This window comes from Protomyctophum bolini (assembly GCF_963924005.1).
Source record: "Protomyctophum bolini genome assembly, chromosome: 6".
NCBI classification, from domain to species: Eukaryota; Metazoa; Chordata; class Actinopteri; order Myctophiformes; family Myctophidae; genus Protomyctophum; species Protomyctophum bolini.
Genome location: NC_137867.1, coordinates 42,041,813 through 42,055,977, shown reverse-complemented (window position 1 = coordinate 42,055,977; position 14,165 = coordinate 42,041,813). Strand labels below are relative to the sequence as shown.

At 40.6% G+C, this 14,165-nt stretch overlaps 1 protein-coding gene across 4 annotated transcripts in view; it reads right to left on the bottom strand.

The window, feature by feature from the left end:
• idua (alpha-L-iduronidase) overlaps positions 1 to 14,165 on the bottom strand; it is a 116,188-nt gene that overhangs the window by 3,957 nt on the left and 98,066 nt on the right. The window contains exons 11-17 of one of the 4 annotated variants that reach the window (XM_080766963.1): positions 13,861 to 13,988; positions 12,284 to 12,405; positions 10,865 to 10,990; positions 9,474 to 9,550; positions 9,247 to 9,347; positions 7,446 to 7,527; positions 3,306 to 3,460 (exon numbers count right to left, since the gene is read on the bottom strand). In XM_080766963.1, the coding sequence (XP_080623089.1) occupies positions 3,448 to 3,460; positions 7,446 to 7,527; positions 9,247 to 9,347; positions 9,474 to 9,550; positions 10,865 to 10,990; positions 12,284 to 12,405; positions 13,861 to 13,988 (649 nt within the window). In that variant the 3' untranslated portion in view covers positions 3,306 to 3,447. Of the gene's footprint in view, positions 1 to 420; positions 577 to 3,159; positions 3,461 to 3,787; positions 3,989 to 6,710; positions 7,528 to 9,246; positions 9,348 to 9,473; positions 9,551 to 10,864; positions 10,991 to 12,283; positions 12,406 to 13,860; positions 13,989 to 14,165 lie in introns of those variants that run through there. The other 3 variants (XM_080766962.1, XM_080766961.1, XM_080766960.1) reach the window with 3 other exon arrangements.

The window sequence follows — 14,165 nt, the reverse complement described above, 5'->3', positions numbered from 1 at the left end:
ATGCTAATAAAAACAACTTTATGCTTCCTAAAGATAATCAAAGCAATATTTTAAATACTTTTTTATTAGCACGTGCATTCAATACGTTCCATAGGGCTGGACCACACAGACATATGACATAATCAACTTGCGACAGGAGCAGTTCCTATTGAGTGAAATATTCTCTATTTATGAAATAAATAAAATATTTAAAGTGTTTTAAATTTTGACTTTTAGTTAGAGGGCAAGTATAATGTTTTAAGGCATATTTGTCATATTAGCCAGGTTTCCTTTTAAAGAGTGCAACATGCATCAGGGAATTAAAACTTTGAGTGAGCTTCTCAGTACTTTGGTGAGTGTATAATATAAATATATGCGTGGAGGTCAAGAATTGTACAATAATAAGAGATAGTTTGATAAGTGTTCAACAAAGCTACAAACCTCTCCATGTGAATGCAATAAACCAGAATTACGGTGCCTTTTCATCAAAGCTTTCACTCTGAGTTTTAGAGGATGGTCATCTTTGTTCAAGGTCGACAAACTTGTCTTCTCCACAGGATTAGGTGGTGGAAGGTGGTCAGTTGGAGTGGAGAAGGCCTGAGCAGTTGGAAGGAAAACAGTTTGTTAGTTACACAACCAGATGTACACATCTACACCAGTAGATAACATATGGTGTGTAGGTCAAATATTAATTTAAAAAAATAGCCACAGATTCCACAGTCCTCACTAGTTGGGAGACATGTAATCACACACAAAGGTTTTTGGCTATGGATCCTTCATCAGGGTCATAGCCGAAACACTGATTAAATGTCACCAGCGATGAGGACGGGGGCAGACGTACAAACAGTCTGACATGTGTGGCCGGTTAAGACTCCCCCGTGGCTCCAACATGGGTGGCCGCAATTTGCAACACTAGATTTTTTTAAATAATGGGATGAATCTAGAGTTGAATTGCTTGTATTAAACAATATTAAACTCACCAACATTGCAGCTGTAGGGAAAGCTTGAATTATCCTCTTTCAATCTGCAAAGCGTTTGTTTCATAAAAATCCACCGTAGACGTGTTATGACTTATGAGCTACTTTCTGTCAAGAAATTCTGTGCAGAGTTTGGAGGCGCTCGTCAAAGTCACTGAACAGCCCCGCATACCACCTGTTTCGAATTTGCACATAATGCAGCAGCACGACCCTTTAATAAAAATGAGTGCTTCCAAACTCCAACAAAATATCATGGCACAGAATTTCTTGACAGAAAGTAGCTCATGACGGTGGAGTTTTATGAAACAAAGGCTTTGCCATTTGAAAGAGGATTCAAGCTTTCCCTACAGCTGCAATGTTGGTGAGTTTAACGTCATTTTATACATGCAGATCGCAAATGCAATTTGGATGAATGGGATGTCAATGGATGGTATTGCAACTCTAGATTCATCCCATTATAAAACAATCTAGTGTTGCAAATTGCGGCTACCGTCCACTCACCTTTGTAAGAAAACCACCTTTGTAAGAAAAAGTACTCAATAGTTTTACTTAAGTAAAAGTATCAATACTGTAATGCATAAGTACTACGTTACAAGTACAAGGCTGGTATGTGTCATATTGCGACGCATTGTGAGCTAGTAGATCGGCTATTTTCAAAAATGTATGTAGGGCTGAAGTTGTTATTGTATTTTTTCGTAATAATAATAATCTAAAGCTACAAAGGAACTAGTAACTCATGTAGTGGCGTAAATAAAGGTATGATATTTGCCTCTGAGATGTAGTGGAGTAGAAGTAAAAGTATTAGGAATTAGAAATACTGAAGTAAAGTACAAATACCGTACTGCGCTATAAGTCGACTCTGAATATAAGACGACCCCCATTTTTCCAAAACTCATTAGTGGAAAAAGAACATTGAATGTCAAATAGTCTAGTCCCTGATTATAATACATAGCCTACGAGATACGACCCAATTTATTTAGGATATATCCATTATTGGAAATAAACGTAGTCTTATATTGCACTTCTGGTCAGTGGTAGCCCCTCTCGGAACCCTCCCTAAAGCTTTTATGAAATGATGCTTTTATTTAAGCTTTAGGTAGGGTTCCTGGACATTACTACATTTTCGAATGCGGATGTTGGAACGCGGACATAAACAAACTCTGCGTTAAGTCGATCTGCGGACTATGACGACGTTTTTTCTTGTGATGGCTTCTGAATGTGCGAACTATAAGTACCTATACAGTACATACCTCTGAGAATATCTCCTGTGTCGCGGAAGCCGTTAAGTATTTTTAATCCACGTTTGATTAAAAATGTCGCTTTCATTCTTCTTGTTTATTTACCGTTTATTGTACCGCCTCCCGATGTGCGGTTGGCTTTGCCGGCTACGTCCCTGCCTCTGATCTGCTCCGTCATAGCTATAGCGCCACTAGCTAGCCAGATAGGCGGTACAATGAGGTGTCAATAAACAAGGTAGGAAGAAGCGACATTTTTAATCAAACATAGATTAAAAATACTTAACAGCTTCCGCGACACAGGAGATATTCTCAGAGGTATGTATAGGTATTTATAGTTCGCACATTCAGATGCCATCACAGGAAAAAACGTCGTAAAACTGTGCAGATTCATTTCTCCGAACGTGTTTACATTGTATTTATGTGTGCATACCAGGTGGCAGCCGGCGGTGGACCAGGACCCCATGGTATAAAGTCTTAAAAATGTCAGAAACTTTACTACCATTGGGTTCTGCTTGTGGGGCTAGGTCAGTGGTTATTCCCAAAGGGGTCCTTGAGGGAGTTCCAGGGGGTCCCCAGCTAAATGATAGTTATAGGAACCAAATGGGCCCTTATTATATGGGTATGGGCCCTTATTATATGGGTCTGTGACTCTGTAACTCTGAGTGTACAAATGGAACCAAATGGACTTCAATTAACATTGATTTTACAATACAAATGGGGGTCTCAGAGATCCCATTAAATGGGGGTCCGTGGCCTATTGCATGTCAAACTGAGGGTTCTTGAAATTAAAATGGTTGAGAATCACTGCTAGAGCTGTACAAATCTTCTCTTATGGGGGTCACCGTCCCGGCATATCTTTTCAAATGGGGCGGGCTAATTAGTGTCAATTTGGGGGTCCTTGACGTGAAAAAGTTTGGGAACCACTGAATTAGGTACTGTAGTACTTTGAGTATAAATGTACTTACAGTAGTTGCTTTGCGCCACTGACCATCGGGCAACCTTCGCTGCATGATCCCATTCACTCTCTCTTTCAGCGGTCTGTTGTTGTTGTAGGCTGAAGACCATTTAGTGCTGCTGGGGAAACCTACATCCTTTTCTCCTGTATTCATAAAGGGCAGAGTATTGCTCACGGAATACATGTCCACTTTGCCAGAGAGATCCCTGGAATCAGTCCTCCGTCTTGGGCTTTTCCATTGTCTCTGGTGAGTGTATTTACTGTATTGCCAGTCTGTAGGATCCATGTTCCAGACAGTTCAAGGATTATTACTGCATAACAAAAAAAGGGAAAAGGTGAGGTTTAATCAACAAACGTCCAACACAAAAATGTGTGACAGTATTACTTAAAATAATCTAAATCTGTTAATTGATCCTTTTGTAACTTTGAGAGAAATAAACGGTTTAAACCCAACTTGACTCTCCTATTTGTACACTTTCCTAGAGTTCTGATCAATTGAAAATGGTGGACCCTGTTGTAAAGAAGTGTAATGTTTTAACAGTTTTTGTATTGAGTTGTGCTTTCATTTGAAATGTATCCATTCTGCATACGGTTAATATAAAGACTTCAATCAAATAATTATAATAAACACAACTCACAGCTGATATCCTTCGCCACCGAAACATCAATGTGTCGATGTGTCCATTTCACTTACAAGTGTCAAACGGTGACATGCGGTTACAGGCAAATATACACTTCCACGGTGCTTGTAAATCAAACTATGAATTATTAATGACCACCACGTTCACCATGAACATAAAGAGTATTGACAAGAGCCTGAGGAAGGGAATGCTAAAAGCTTAGCCATTAGCACGACCCAGCCTACTGGCAGACTTCCGGTGGACGACATCTTCAAAATAAGAGTGCCCTAGAGTATTGCCCATTGCCCATTAAAACTATAAATTGAGCATTTAAACGATGCTATAAGACACACATTATGATGCTATATGTTTCTGTGTCGAAATAAATACATAAATAACATAAAAACGTTATCTCAATGGATTTAAAAATACAAGTGCATTTTTTTAATGTCTTTTAGAAAACATTAACTTCGACACCTTATTCTGAAGGCAACCCGATGTCTTGCTCCCAGTGTTCAGTATACAGACAGACTGCAAATACGACGCCACCGAGTGGACGGTCACGGAATAAAATTTGTTTTGGGAAAAAAACTGAACACACGCATTACATTTGAAAAGCAATAACCACCTGTAGGCTATAGCCTAGCCTGACACTCAGTCTAAATTTTAATTTCGTTTCACTTTATTTATTTTTTTAAATATGCATGGTAGCAATTCAGGTCTGGAGCCAGGCTAACAGGCTACAACCCCGGCTACAACTCATACAAGGAGGATAAGACATAATAAAGTGACATGTTTCATTTCCATTGTGGTCCTCATACAAACTATTAAAAAAACATGACAATTCACATGAGGTACAAAAAAAAGAAAGACATAATACACTTAACATGTCTTAAATAAATAAAATTCAACAAAACAGCCCTTGTAATTGTTGAAAATAGTTTAACTTTAAATATGTACCCGAGGGGGCTTTGGAATAGCGGCACTGGCATTACATAAGACAAATGAAATGGTAAATTAGAGGGGGAGAAATGGAATAGGCAGGGCTTTTTACTTTAGTATTTAATTTGTAATGCTACCTACGTTTGTGTAGCTCTTTTTTATGTCAATCAATCAAGTCCCCTTAATTCAAGTTGCACATGCCAAAAAGTTTATTTTAATTAAAGATTGCCAAAGGGTTGCCATCAAAGTTGCCAAACATTTGCTAAGTAGCTCCCAATAAAAACACACAGGGGTCTTTGAAGACAAAGGATCTCTAAGATAAAGGACAGGATCATCACCTCACAACTGGCTGGCCCTAGTTTAGCCATTATCAGAGTCTAAACAAGCATTGTTTAGGTTTAAAGGAATTCGGACCCTGACTCCCACTTGGCAATGTCAGTACTGAGCTTCTCTATGTAAACTGTGATTTTAGAAGGTAAAGTTAAATGTACAGTTATGACATACTTTGAGAGACATAAGCTATCAAAATATACAACAAATGCTTTAATAGTTTTTGTATTGAGCTGTGCTTTTGTAAATTTTAAATGTACCCATTCTGCTAGAGCCACATTTTTTGTAATGGGATTGTTATAATCATGAGTTGCTCATGTCTGTGTGTACTTGAACTTGAGATACAGTGAGTGTAGCTACTTGATATGTATTGTGTACTGCCTGAACTGTAGCATACTTTATGGATAGGCTACGAGAGACATATCTCAGAGCCAGCAAGGTCAGCCATGCTGCATTAGTCAGTATCATGTGACGTTTCTATATGTCTCATATCTTATTGTCAGTTGTCACGTCATTATGATCCAGCACTATATATGTTTCCTGTTGTGTAATAAACTTTGTGAACCGTTGATACTGCCTCGTGTCTCGTTATTTAATTGTTCTCCCGGGCCCGCCGCCACAGTCGCCGTACCGAAGGAATAAGACAACTCAACCCGTTTCAGTTTTCCTCCCAGAATCTTCCCCAGTGAGGGGTGGGAGAGGCTGGACTTTTAGTTTCTCTAACTATAAACTTTCAATAGTACAAAGTACAAATATAATTTATGAAAAGCTACAGTGAAGTCTGTTCACAGAAGTTGTTGTAGGATATGTGGGGATTATCTGACGAGGTACTATTTGAGTGGGCAAAACCTTACATATACTAAATAATACTAAATTGTATATAGGATCAATATAAGTAAAATAATATAGCCTTTCCACAGGAGTATCTTTTTATATTATTCCAAAAAGAATACAAACAGCCAATAGCATATTACAAAGTTATCGCCCTCACTGGTGAAAATTCCGGGAGGAAAAACGGGCAAGCACCGGGGTGAGTTGTCCAGTAATCATTATCACACACCACCCATCCTGCTTCCTGCACACACCACCTGTCTGTTAGAACCTCTATGGTTAGAACCAGACGAGGGTCCAATTAGAGTTTACAACAGGGATGAATAGAGTTGCAATACCCTCCATTGACTCCCCACTGATCCAATTTGCTTTTACGATCCAAGTACAAATGGGGTTCAAAACTTTTGTTTGAACCAAAAGATATCAGGTACTGTACATATTAATGTGACAAAGCCCTTGCTACTCTCACTGATGTTGAACTCCAGGCTGTCACCATCAGAGACCTTCACATTCCATCACCACACCACACAAGGTTACGACACAGTGTACAAATGGAACCAAATAATTAAATTAACATTGATTTTACAATATACATTGGGGTCCCAGAGATAGAAATGCCATTAAATGGGGGTCCGTAGCCTATTGCATATCAAACTGGGGGTCCTTGAAATGAAAATGGTAGAGAATCACTGCTAGTCTTCTCTTATTGGGGTCCCTGGCATATCTTTTCAAATGGGGGTCCACGGGCTAATTAATTACTGGTTTTCTTTTTTCAATTTGGGGGTCCTTGACATGAAAAAAAAGTATTTCAAAAAGTGACAAATTTACAAACAGGACCTATTACAACACCCTGCCATTTATTGCTGCAGAAAAGTAAAGTTCCAAAAGAGAAAACAGATCAAGGAAAACAAAAACAAATTACTTTCCTTGGTATTAGCCAAAAGCCACATCAATTTTTATATACTGTTTCTGTCCAGTCAGTGTCTACACCGTTAAGATTTTCAAATATGAAATAATCTTTGAAAAACAATTTCCAATATTTTAAACAGTATATACAATTATACAGTAACAGACTATAACAATGCATTGTCATGGTCATAACAAATGCAAAACCAAACAGAAAAAAGACCAGCTTAGCTACCTGTAAAAGTGTAAAACCATGTATACCACAAACATATTCTCCATCAACACTGAGCACTGTTTTAGGTTTTGTAACATAATGCAATGAATAACACAATTTACCTGTAATATAACATGTTAAGATCATCACCCTTCAAGAAATAAATAAAAGGATGAATCACTATTGAATATCTAGGCAAATTATTTTAAATGATTAAGTCCATAAACGTCCAGGGATATGACATACCCAATCTCCCTAACTCCTCCTGGCTCCTGCCTTATTTTCAATATTGATTACAAAAGATGTAATTTATTTTTACACTGTACAAAACAAATATAGAAAACTTTACAATGCACTTGACCCTGGCATAATTGGCCTAATTAACATACATACAGTAGCATGTTGTTTTTTTAGGTACCACCACAATAACTGCTAGTGAACTCCTCTAAATACCTCTCAGTGAGGGAGTAAGGTCCTGGCCTGCCCCAGTAGTCCACAGCTCGAACCCTATAAACACCACCAACGTCCTTGTTGACTAGAAAATAAAACACATTATAAAGAGTAAAACATTACGTCCAAAGTAAACCATGTATAATGTGATGTCATGTTATTATTATCCCATAATGGTCCTTTCAAACTTGCAGCGATGAACGCAGACGCAAACGTTAAAAAAAAAGCTAAACACAATCCAGGTCGCGGGCGTGTGCACAAAACGAGCACACGTAATTGGTAATTGGTACGTGGGACACAACACAATGATGCACAATGAAAACTCTATGTCAAGCTGAAATTGACGTGACCTAAGTGAGTCCCTGTTTATATGTTAAAAGGTAGGGCAAGTGATCTGTTTTGTTATAACAAAATGTAAACGGGTAAATCACTATATTCTGATATTTATCATTGCTATAGAGAGTGTTTGTTCAGTAACCACCAATAGAAAATACGTATTCGGGTAGGTATTAGGTAGCAACATTTCAGCCAATCAGGAGAGAGTAGCCATTTATCAGCTTCGTTTTTATAGTGTTTCCAAAATCTGTTGAGAGATGGAGACTTCAGACTAGTCCTGTTACTGAACAAACACACTAATCTGTTGAGAGATGGAGACTAGTCCTGTTACTGAACAAACACACAGAGATGGAGACTAGTCCTGTTACTGAACAAACACACAGAGATGGAGACTAGTCCTGTTACTGAACAAACACACAGAGATGGAGACTAGTCCTGTTACTGAACAAACACACAGAGATGGAGACTAGTCCTGTTACTGAACAAACACACAGAGATGGAGACTAGTCCTGTTACTGAACAAACACACAGAGATGGAGACTAGTCCTGTTACTGAACAAACACTCAATAGCAATCAGAATATAGAGCTATTTAACACTTATTTTAACCAAAGAGAGTCACTCACCCGACCTTTGATGCCAATATCTTCATTCAATTTGCCAAGACTCGGGGGGGGTAGGACCAAGTCTCATGGGATTTGGGATTTGTTTATAAACATTTTGGTATTTGTTTATAAACATTTGTGATTTGTTTATAAACATTTGTGATTTGTTTATAAACATTTTGGGATTTGTTTATAAACATTTGGGATTTGTTTATAAACATTTGGAATTTGTTTACAAACATTTGGGATTTGTTTATAAACATTTGGGATTTGTAAGTCTCATGGGGGGGGTAGGACCACTATCAGTTGACCTGTAGTAAGTCTCATGGTCGGGGGGGTAGGACCAAGTCTCATGGGATTTGGGATTTGTTTATAAACATTTTGGTATTTGTTTATAAACATTTGTGATTAGTTTATAAACATTTGTGATTTGTTTATAAACATTTGTGATTTGTTTATAAACATTTGGGATTTGTTTACAAACATTTGGGATTTGTTTATAAACATTTGGGATTTCTAAGTCTCATGGGGGGGGTAGGACCACTCAGGGCCGGTTCTAGGCATAGGCGAACTAGGCGGTCGCCTAGGGCCTTAACCACTGAGGGGGCCTCGTCACAGGGAGAAGATTTTCTTTTTTTCATGTATCCCTTACATGGGCTACTGGCCACATGTGGCCCCCACCTAGCTTCTTAATTTTGATCTCAAAGTGCACCAGATTGAAGCATTTTCATGGCAAATTTACAATTTTCATCCGGCGTGGCAAAGCAGGAGGGGGGGGGGGCCTCTGTATAATATGTTGCCTAGGGCCTCAAAAGGCCTAGAACCGGTACTGCCAACACACATATTTTAAACACAAGTTCTTACCAGGCGAGTAAACATAGGAAGTGAAAATGGTATTCCGGATGTTGATTCTGTGGTATTCCTTTTCATCGTTGGCAAACTCCACTTCAAATGTCTTGATGCATCTATAGAGGCACATTGACATTCTTATTTTTGCACATGAAAACCTCATTCTTTCAAAAGCTTTCATTTCTCCAGAATATTTCATAGTGAAAGCAGTGAAAAAAACAAAACAAGTATAGTACACCTACTTGGAATCAACACAGTGGTCTGACCAGACAACCAACACTTGGCCCTTGGTGATCCTGATGAAGCGTAATCCATTGACCTGATGAAAGCATAAATAAATAAAATGAAAACCTTTTAATAAATGGTTTAATTGGAAACGGGTGAAAGGGAAATTACAGACTCAATCAAGCCCCTGTAGAACAAAATCATCAATGCTGACCCGTGTTGTTTTTGGCAGCAAATTTCTATTTTAGTTTTAGTCATAATAGTCTTTGGAATGAAACTTCATTTGGTTTTAGTCACATTTTGGTCACTCGGAATGTTTTAGTGTTAGTCTAGTTTTAGTCGACTAAATATCATAAGATTGAAAATGTATTTTGGCGGGCCTTGATGCCGTCGTAATGACTGATTTTACACTTGCTGAAAATAGCAGATCTACAAGCTCACAACATGTCGCACTGCGACACGTTGTGAGCTTGTAGATCTGCTATTTACAGCATAAAATCAAGTGTAAAATGACTTGTCTTTTAGTTTTCGCCAGTGGAAAAAGGTAGTCGACGAACATTGTTCGTCTTAGTATTGGTCGACGAAAACAACACTGCTGCTGATATGACCTGGTCAGGTGGGACGCTGGGCCGGGCACACGCATGATGATAACACTGACCTGGTCAGGTGGGACGCTGGGCCGGGCACACGCATGATGATAACACTGACCTGGTCAGGTGGGACGCTGGGCCGGGCACACGCATGATGATAACACTGACCTGGTCAGGTGGGACGCTGGGCCGGGCACACGCATGATGATAACACTGACCTGGTCAGGTGGGACGCTGGGCCGGGCACACGCATGATGATAACACTGACCTGGTCAGGTGGGACGCTGGGCCGGGCACACGCATGATGATAACACTGACCTGGTCAGGTGGGACGCTGGGCCGGGCACACGCATGATGATAACACTGACCTGGTCAGGTGGGACGCTGGGCCGGGCACACGCATGATGATAACACTGACCTGGTCAGGTGGGGCGCTGGGCCGGGCACACGCATGATGATAACACTGACCTGGTCAGGTGGGGCGCTGGGCCGGACACACGCATGATGATAACACTGACCTGGTCAGGTGGGGCGCTGGGCCGGACACACGCATGATGATAACACTGACCTGGTCAGGTGGGGCGCTGGGCCGGACACACGCATGATGATAACACTGACCTGGTCAGGTGGGACGCTGGGCCGGGCACACGCATGATGATAACACTGACCTGGTCAGGTGGGACGCTGGGCCGGGCACACGCATGATGATAACACTGACCTGGTCATGTGGGACGCTGGGCCGGGCACACGCATGATGATAACACTGACCTGGTCAGGTGGGACGCTGGGCCGGGCACACGCATGATGATAACACTGACCTGGTCAGGTGGGACGCTGGGCCGGGCACACACATGGACGAGGAGGATGGAGGGCACAGGGAGCCGGGCCTTCAGCATCAGAGTGCCCCCTGCAGGAACCGCTGAGGGGCCGTCAACCTGAGGGTCCTAACGACGACAACAACAACATTAGGCACTTAAACCAGTGGGGGACCACCAGTGGTCCTTGAGGGTGTTCCAGGCGGTCCCCAGCTAAATGATGGAGAGTTGTTAACCAAATTACAGATCTTTAACTTTACTGTGTGTAAAGTGTAAAATGAAACCAAATGTTGGTTTCATTTTATACTCTCAGGAGTTAAATGATTGTTCATCATCTGCATTACTTAATTTACATGAAGTCTCCACAATTAGTGCAGGAATAATTATTTTTTTATCAACGTTTGCCTGTTATTCTCTCCGAATGGTATCAACATCAATACAGAATGGAATTGCAGACATCATATTCAACAATAACAAAATAGTCTTTAGTTTGGGGTCTGAGAGGCTAAATGTCATCAAATGGTGGTCTGTGCTGGATAAATAATGGACCTCGACATGAAAAGGGTTGAAAGCCACTGATTTAAACCATATATACGTCATTGACTGGGCTCTCCCAGGGGTCCATAGACTCCATACAACACATGGACCTCTCCTCTTTTCCTTCCAAATCTATTCACCAATGGCCGATCTACAAGCTCAGGAATCTGTGAGATACTGTACAATTTTCACAGAATATTCGCCTTTGTTATGGCATGCCCAGAATAGGGACACGTTTATAAAGAGACTTCTGTAACTGATATCTAGTAGTAGGTCTGCACAACAATTCAGTCCATATGAAAATATTGCATTTAATTTCACATAGAATACTCAATGTATTTCAATTAACCCATTCTGACCTGAGATCAGATTCATACGAGGTTTCCACGGGACACACACTGGGCTGATTAACCCATTCTGACCTGAGATCAGATTCTAAAAATGTCAGTCGTTCTTCGAATTTTTCAAAAATAGCAGACCTACAAGCTCGTATCGTGCCACTCGGTGGCGCGATATGAGCTTGTAGATCTGCTATTTTTCAATAGCTAAAGCATAACATGATGCTAACACCAAAATGGGTGCCCGGTCAGAATGGGTTAATATCAATAGGGATGAGAGATGTTAGCTGATTACATTATAGTTTGCCTGAAAAAAATCACACCCGTGTGAAGTGAGGGCCGCTAATATATTAAAGTCTAACTCATGTTGATTAGGTGATGTAAAACAAACGGTGCCAACACAAACATTAAATTCTCTTTATTGTTAATGGCATTTAATGTTTGTGTTAGCGACAAGATGACGTACATTGTCCCTTCATTGTCAATGGCGTTTTTAAAACAAACATTGAACTAAAAGAAAAACCTGTATATAAAAATAATAAAATACCTCTTTAGTCCTGAGCTGCCTGAACTGCTCTGCAGAAGGGTAGTCTGGACTGCCCATACTTTGCCACAGCTGATATGGGTTGGTTACGTTATTGTCCAGGTAATATGTGACATACACAAGCCCTAGGTGGACAAAGACAACATGATCGATAAATCATACGTTTATTATTATTAGTGTGTGTGTGTGTGTGTGTGTGTGTGTGTGTGTGTGTGTGTGTGTGTGTGTGTGTGTGTGAGAGGCTCTACAACAGGAACACTTGGTGGTGAACAAACGCTATAACGCTATTTCCGTGCTTCACCATTCATTTCCCCAAAATGGACACTTTGTAACAATTGCCCTTTACTCATTCAAGGCAAATTACTACTAAGGAAAAATTAAGCAGGATCGTAGGGTTTTAGTCAGAATTCTTTATATAGAGATGCTAAGACATAGCAATTGACAGAATCAAAAGTAGACAGTACACTTCACTGGTAACGCCTCTCCCTGTCTCTTTCCCTATCAAATAAAATAAACAGGCACACAAACTTAAACCAACAATCAATAATTATTTCCCAAGCCCCCCCAAAGTCAGCAGAGAATAAAGTCCGCGTCCGTCGTCCCCCTCAAATGAGGCGCGCGCACGCGAGTGTACAACTGTTCCAACACAACAGAAAGTTCCTCTGCTCAAAAACGGTCCAACGGAAATACGAAAACGCTCGGGGTACCCTTATATTTATAATCCTCAAAGAACAACTTTGGAACGGTCTCACCGGTAGCAGTAGCCCTGTTAGCCTCCAAACACCAGCAGGTAATCCTCAATTCCAACGCCGATCCCCGACGGCAGCGGCATACGTGATGCCCAATCCGCTGGGCCCGACTGTTCCTTATAGTTACTGTGGCTGCAGATACGTTGGTTTAAACATTAAATAGCTGTCTCAATGTAAACGCTATCTGGCGCCTGGAGCTCCTCTCCTCCTCTGTGCAGGCCTGCACTCTGTTCGTTGTGAGATCTCCCCTCCCCGTGTGTCACTTCGTCTACTAGTAACCTTGGGTGGTGACAATCAACCAGTCACTGACAGCTGTCAATCACCCCTGTACCAGACCCGTTACCTTTCACATATGAATAGAAGATAATAATATTTAAGTACTCAGCATCACACGTTACATTTCTTTACATAAACAATAACCTGCATAGGTAAAATAAAGCAGAAAAACATTGAAATGTGCTTCGTCACAACTTTTTGATTATGCATTAAACTCTTGAACCTTCGTCAAATTTCATGTGAGTTTAAACGCATGAGTAAGATATTTGGGGGGAGCGCACAGCGCACACAGACATTTTAACTACAACTAAGATGAGAGTTTTAGCTTCACTACATTGGCCCCGGTTGTTTTTAGAATTGATTTAAAAATGATTGTACTCGTTTATAAAGCTCTCAATGTCCTCAATCAAAGAAATTAGTTATATTATATTATTAAAAGATTATTATCAAAAAAAGTACTCCAGCCCGCACAAAGTCCCCTTTAATTTTGACCAATCCAGCCCGCAACCTAAGTGAGTGACTAAATGAGTTTGACACACCCAGCCTTAAACCAACCCTTCAGTCCCGCCAGTCCTGTCAGTGAGACGGTGATGTCGTCGGTCTGTGCGGAGGTGTGGTTGTCGTCACTGTTGTACACCAACACGGCGGCCTGCCAACTGTCCGAGGTGCCTGCTGCCGCAGGCCTGTGAGTAGAGGTGTAATGATACAGTAACTGCATTGAAAAAATCGATTTGTAACACTTTTTGTGTCTGGGAATCTTTCAGAATAAAATGGCACTAGAGGGAGATTTTTCCCCCGCCTTCCATTTCCCCCCAAAAACCGGAAGGTGAAATCTTCCCATTACATCGCGCTAATAAGTC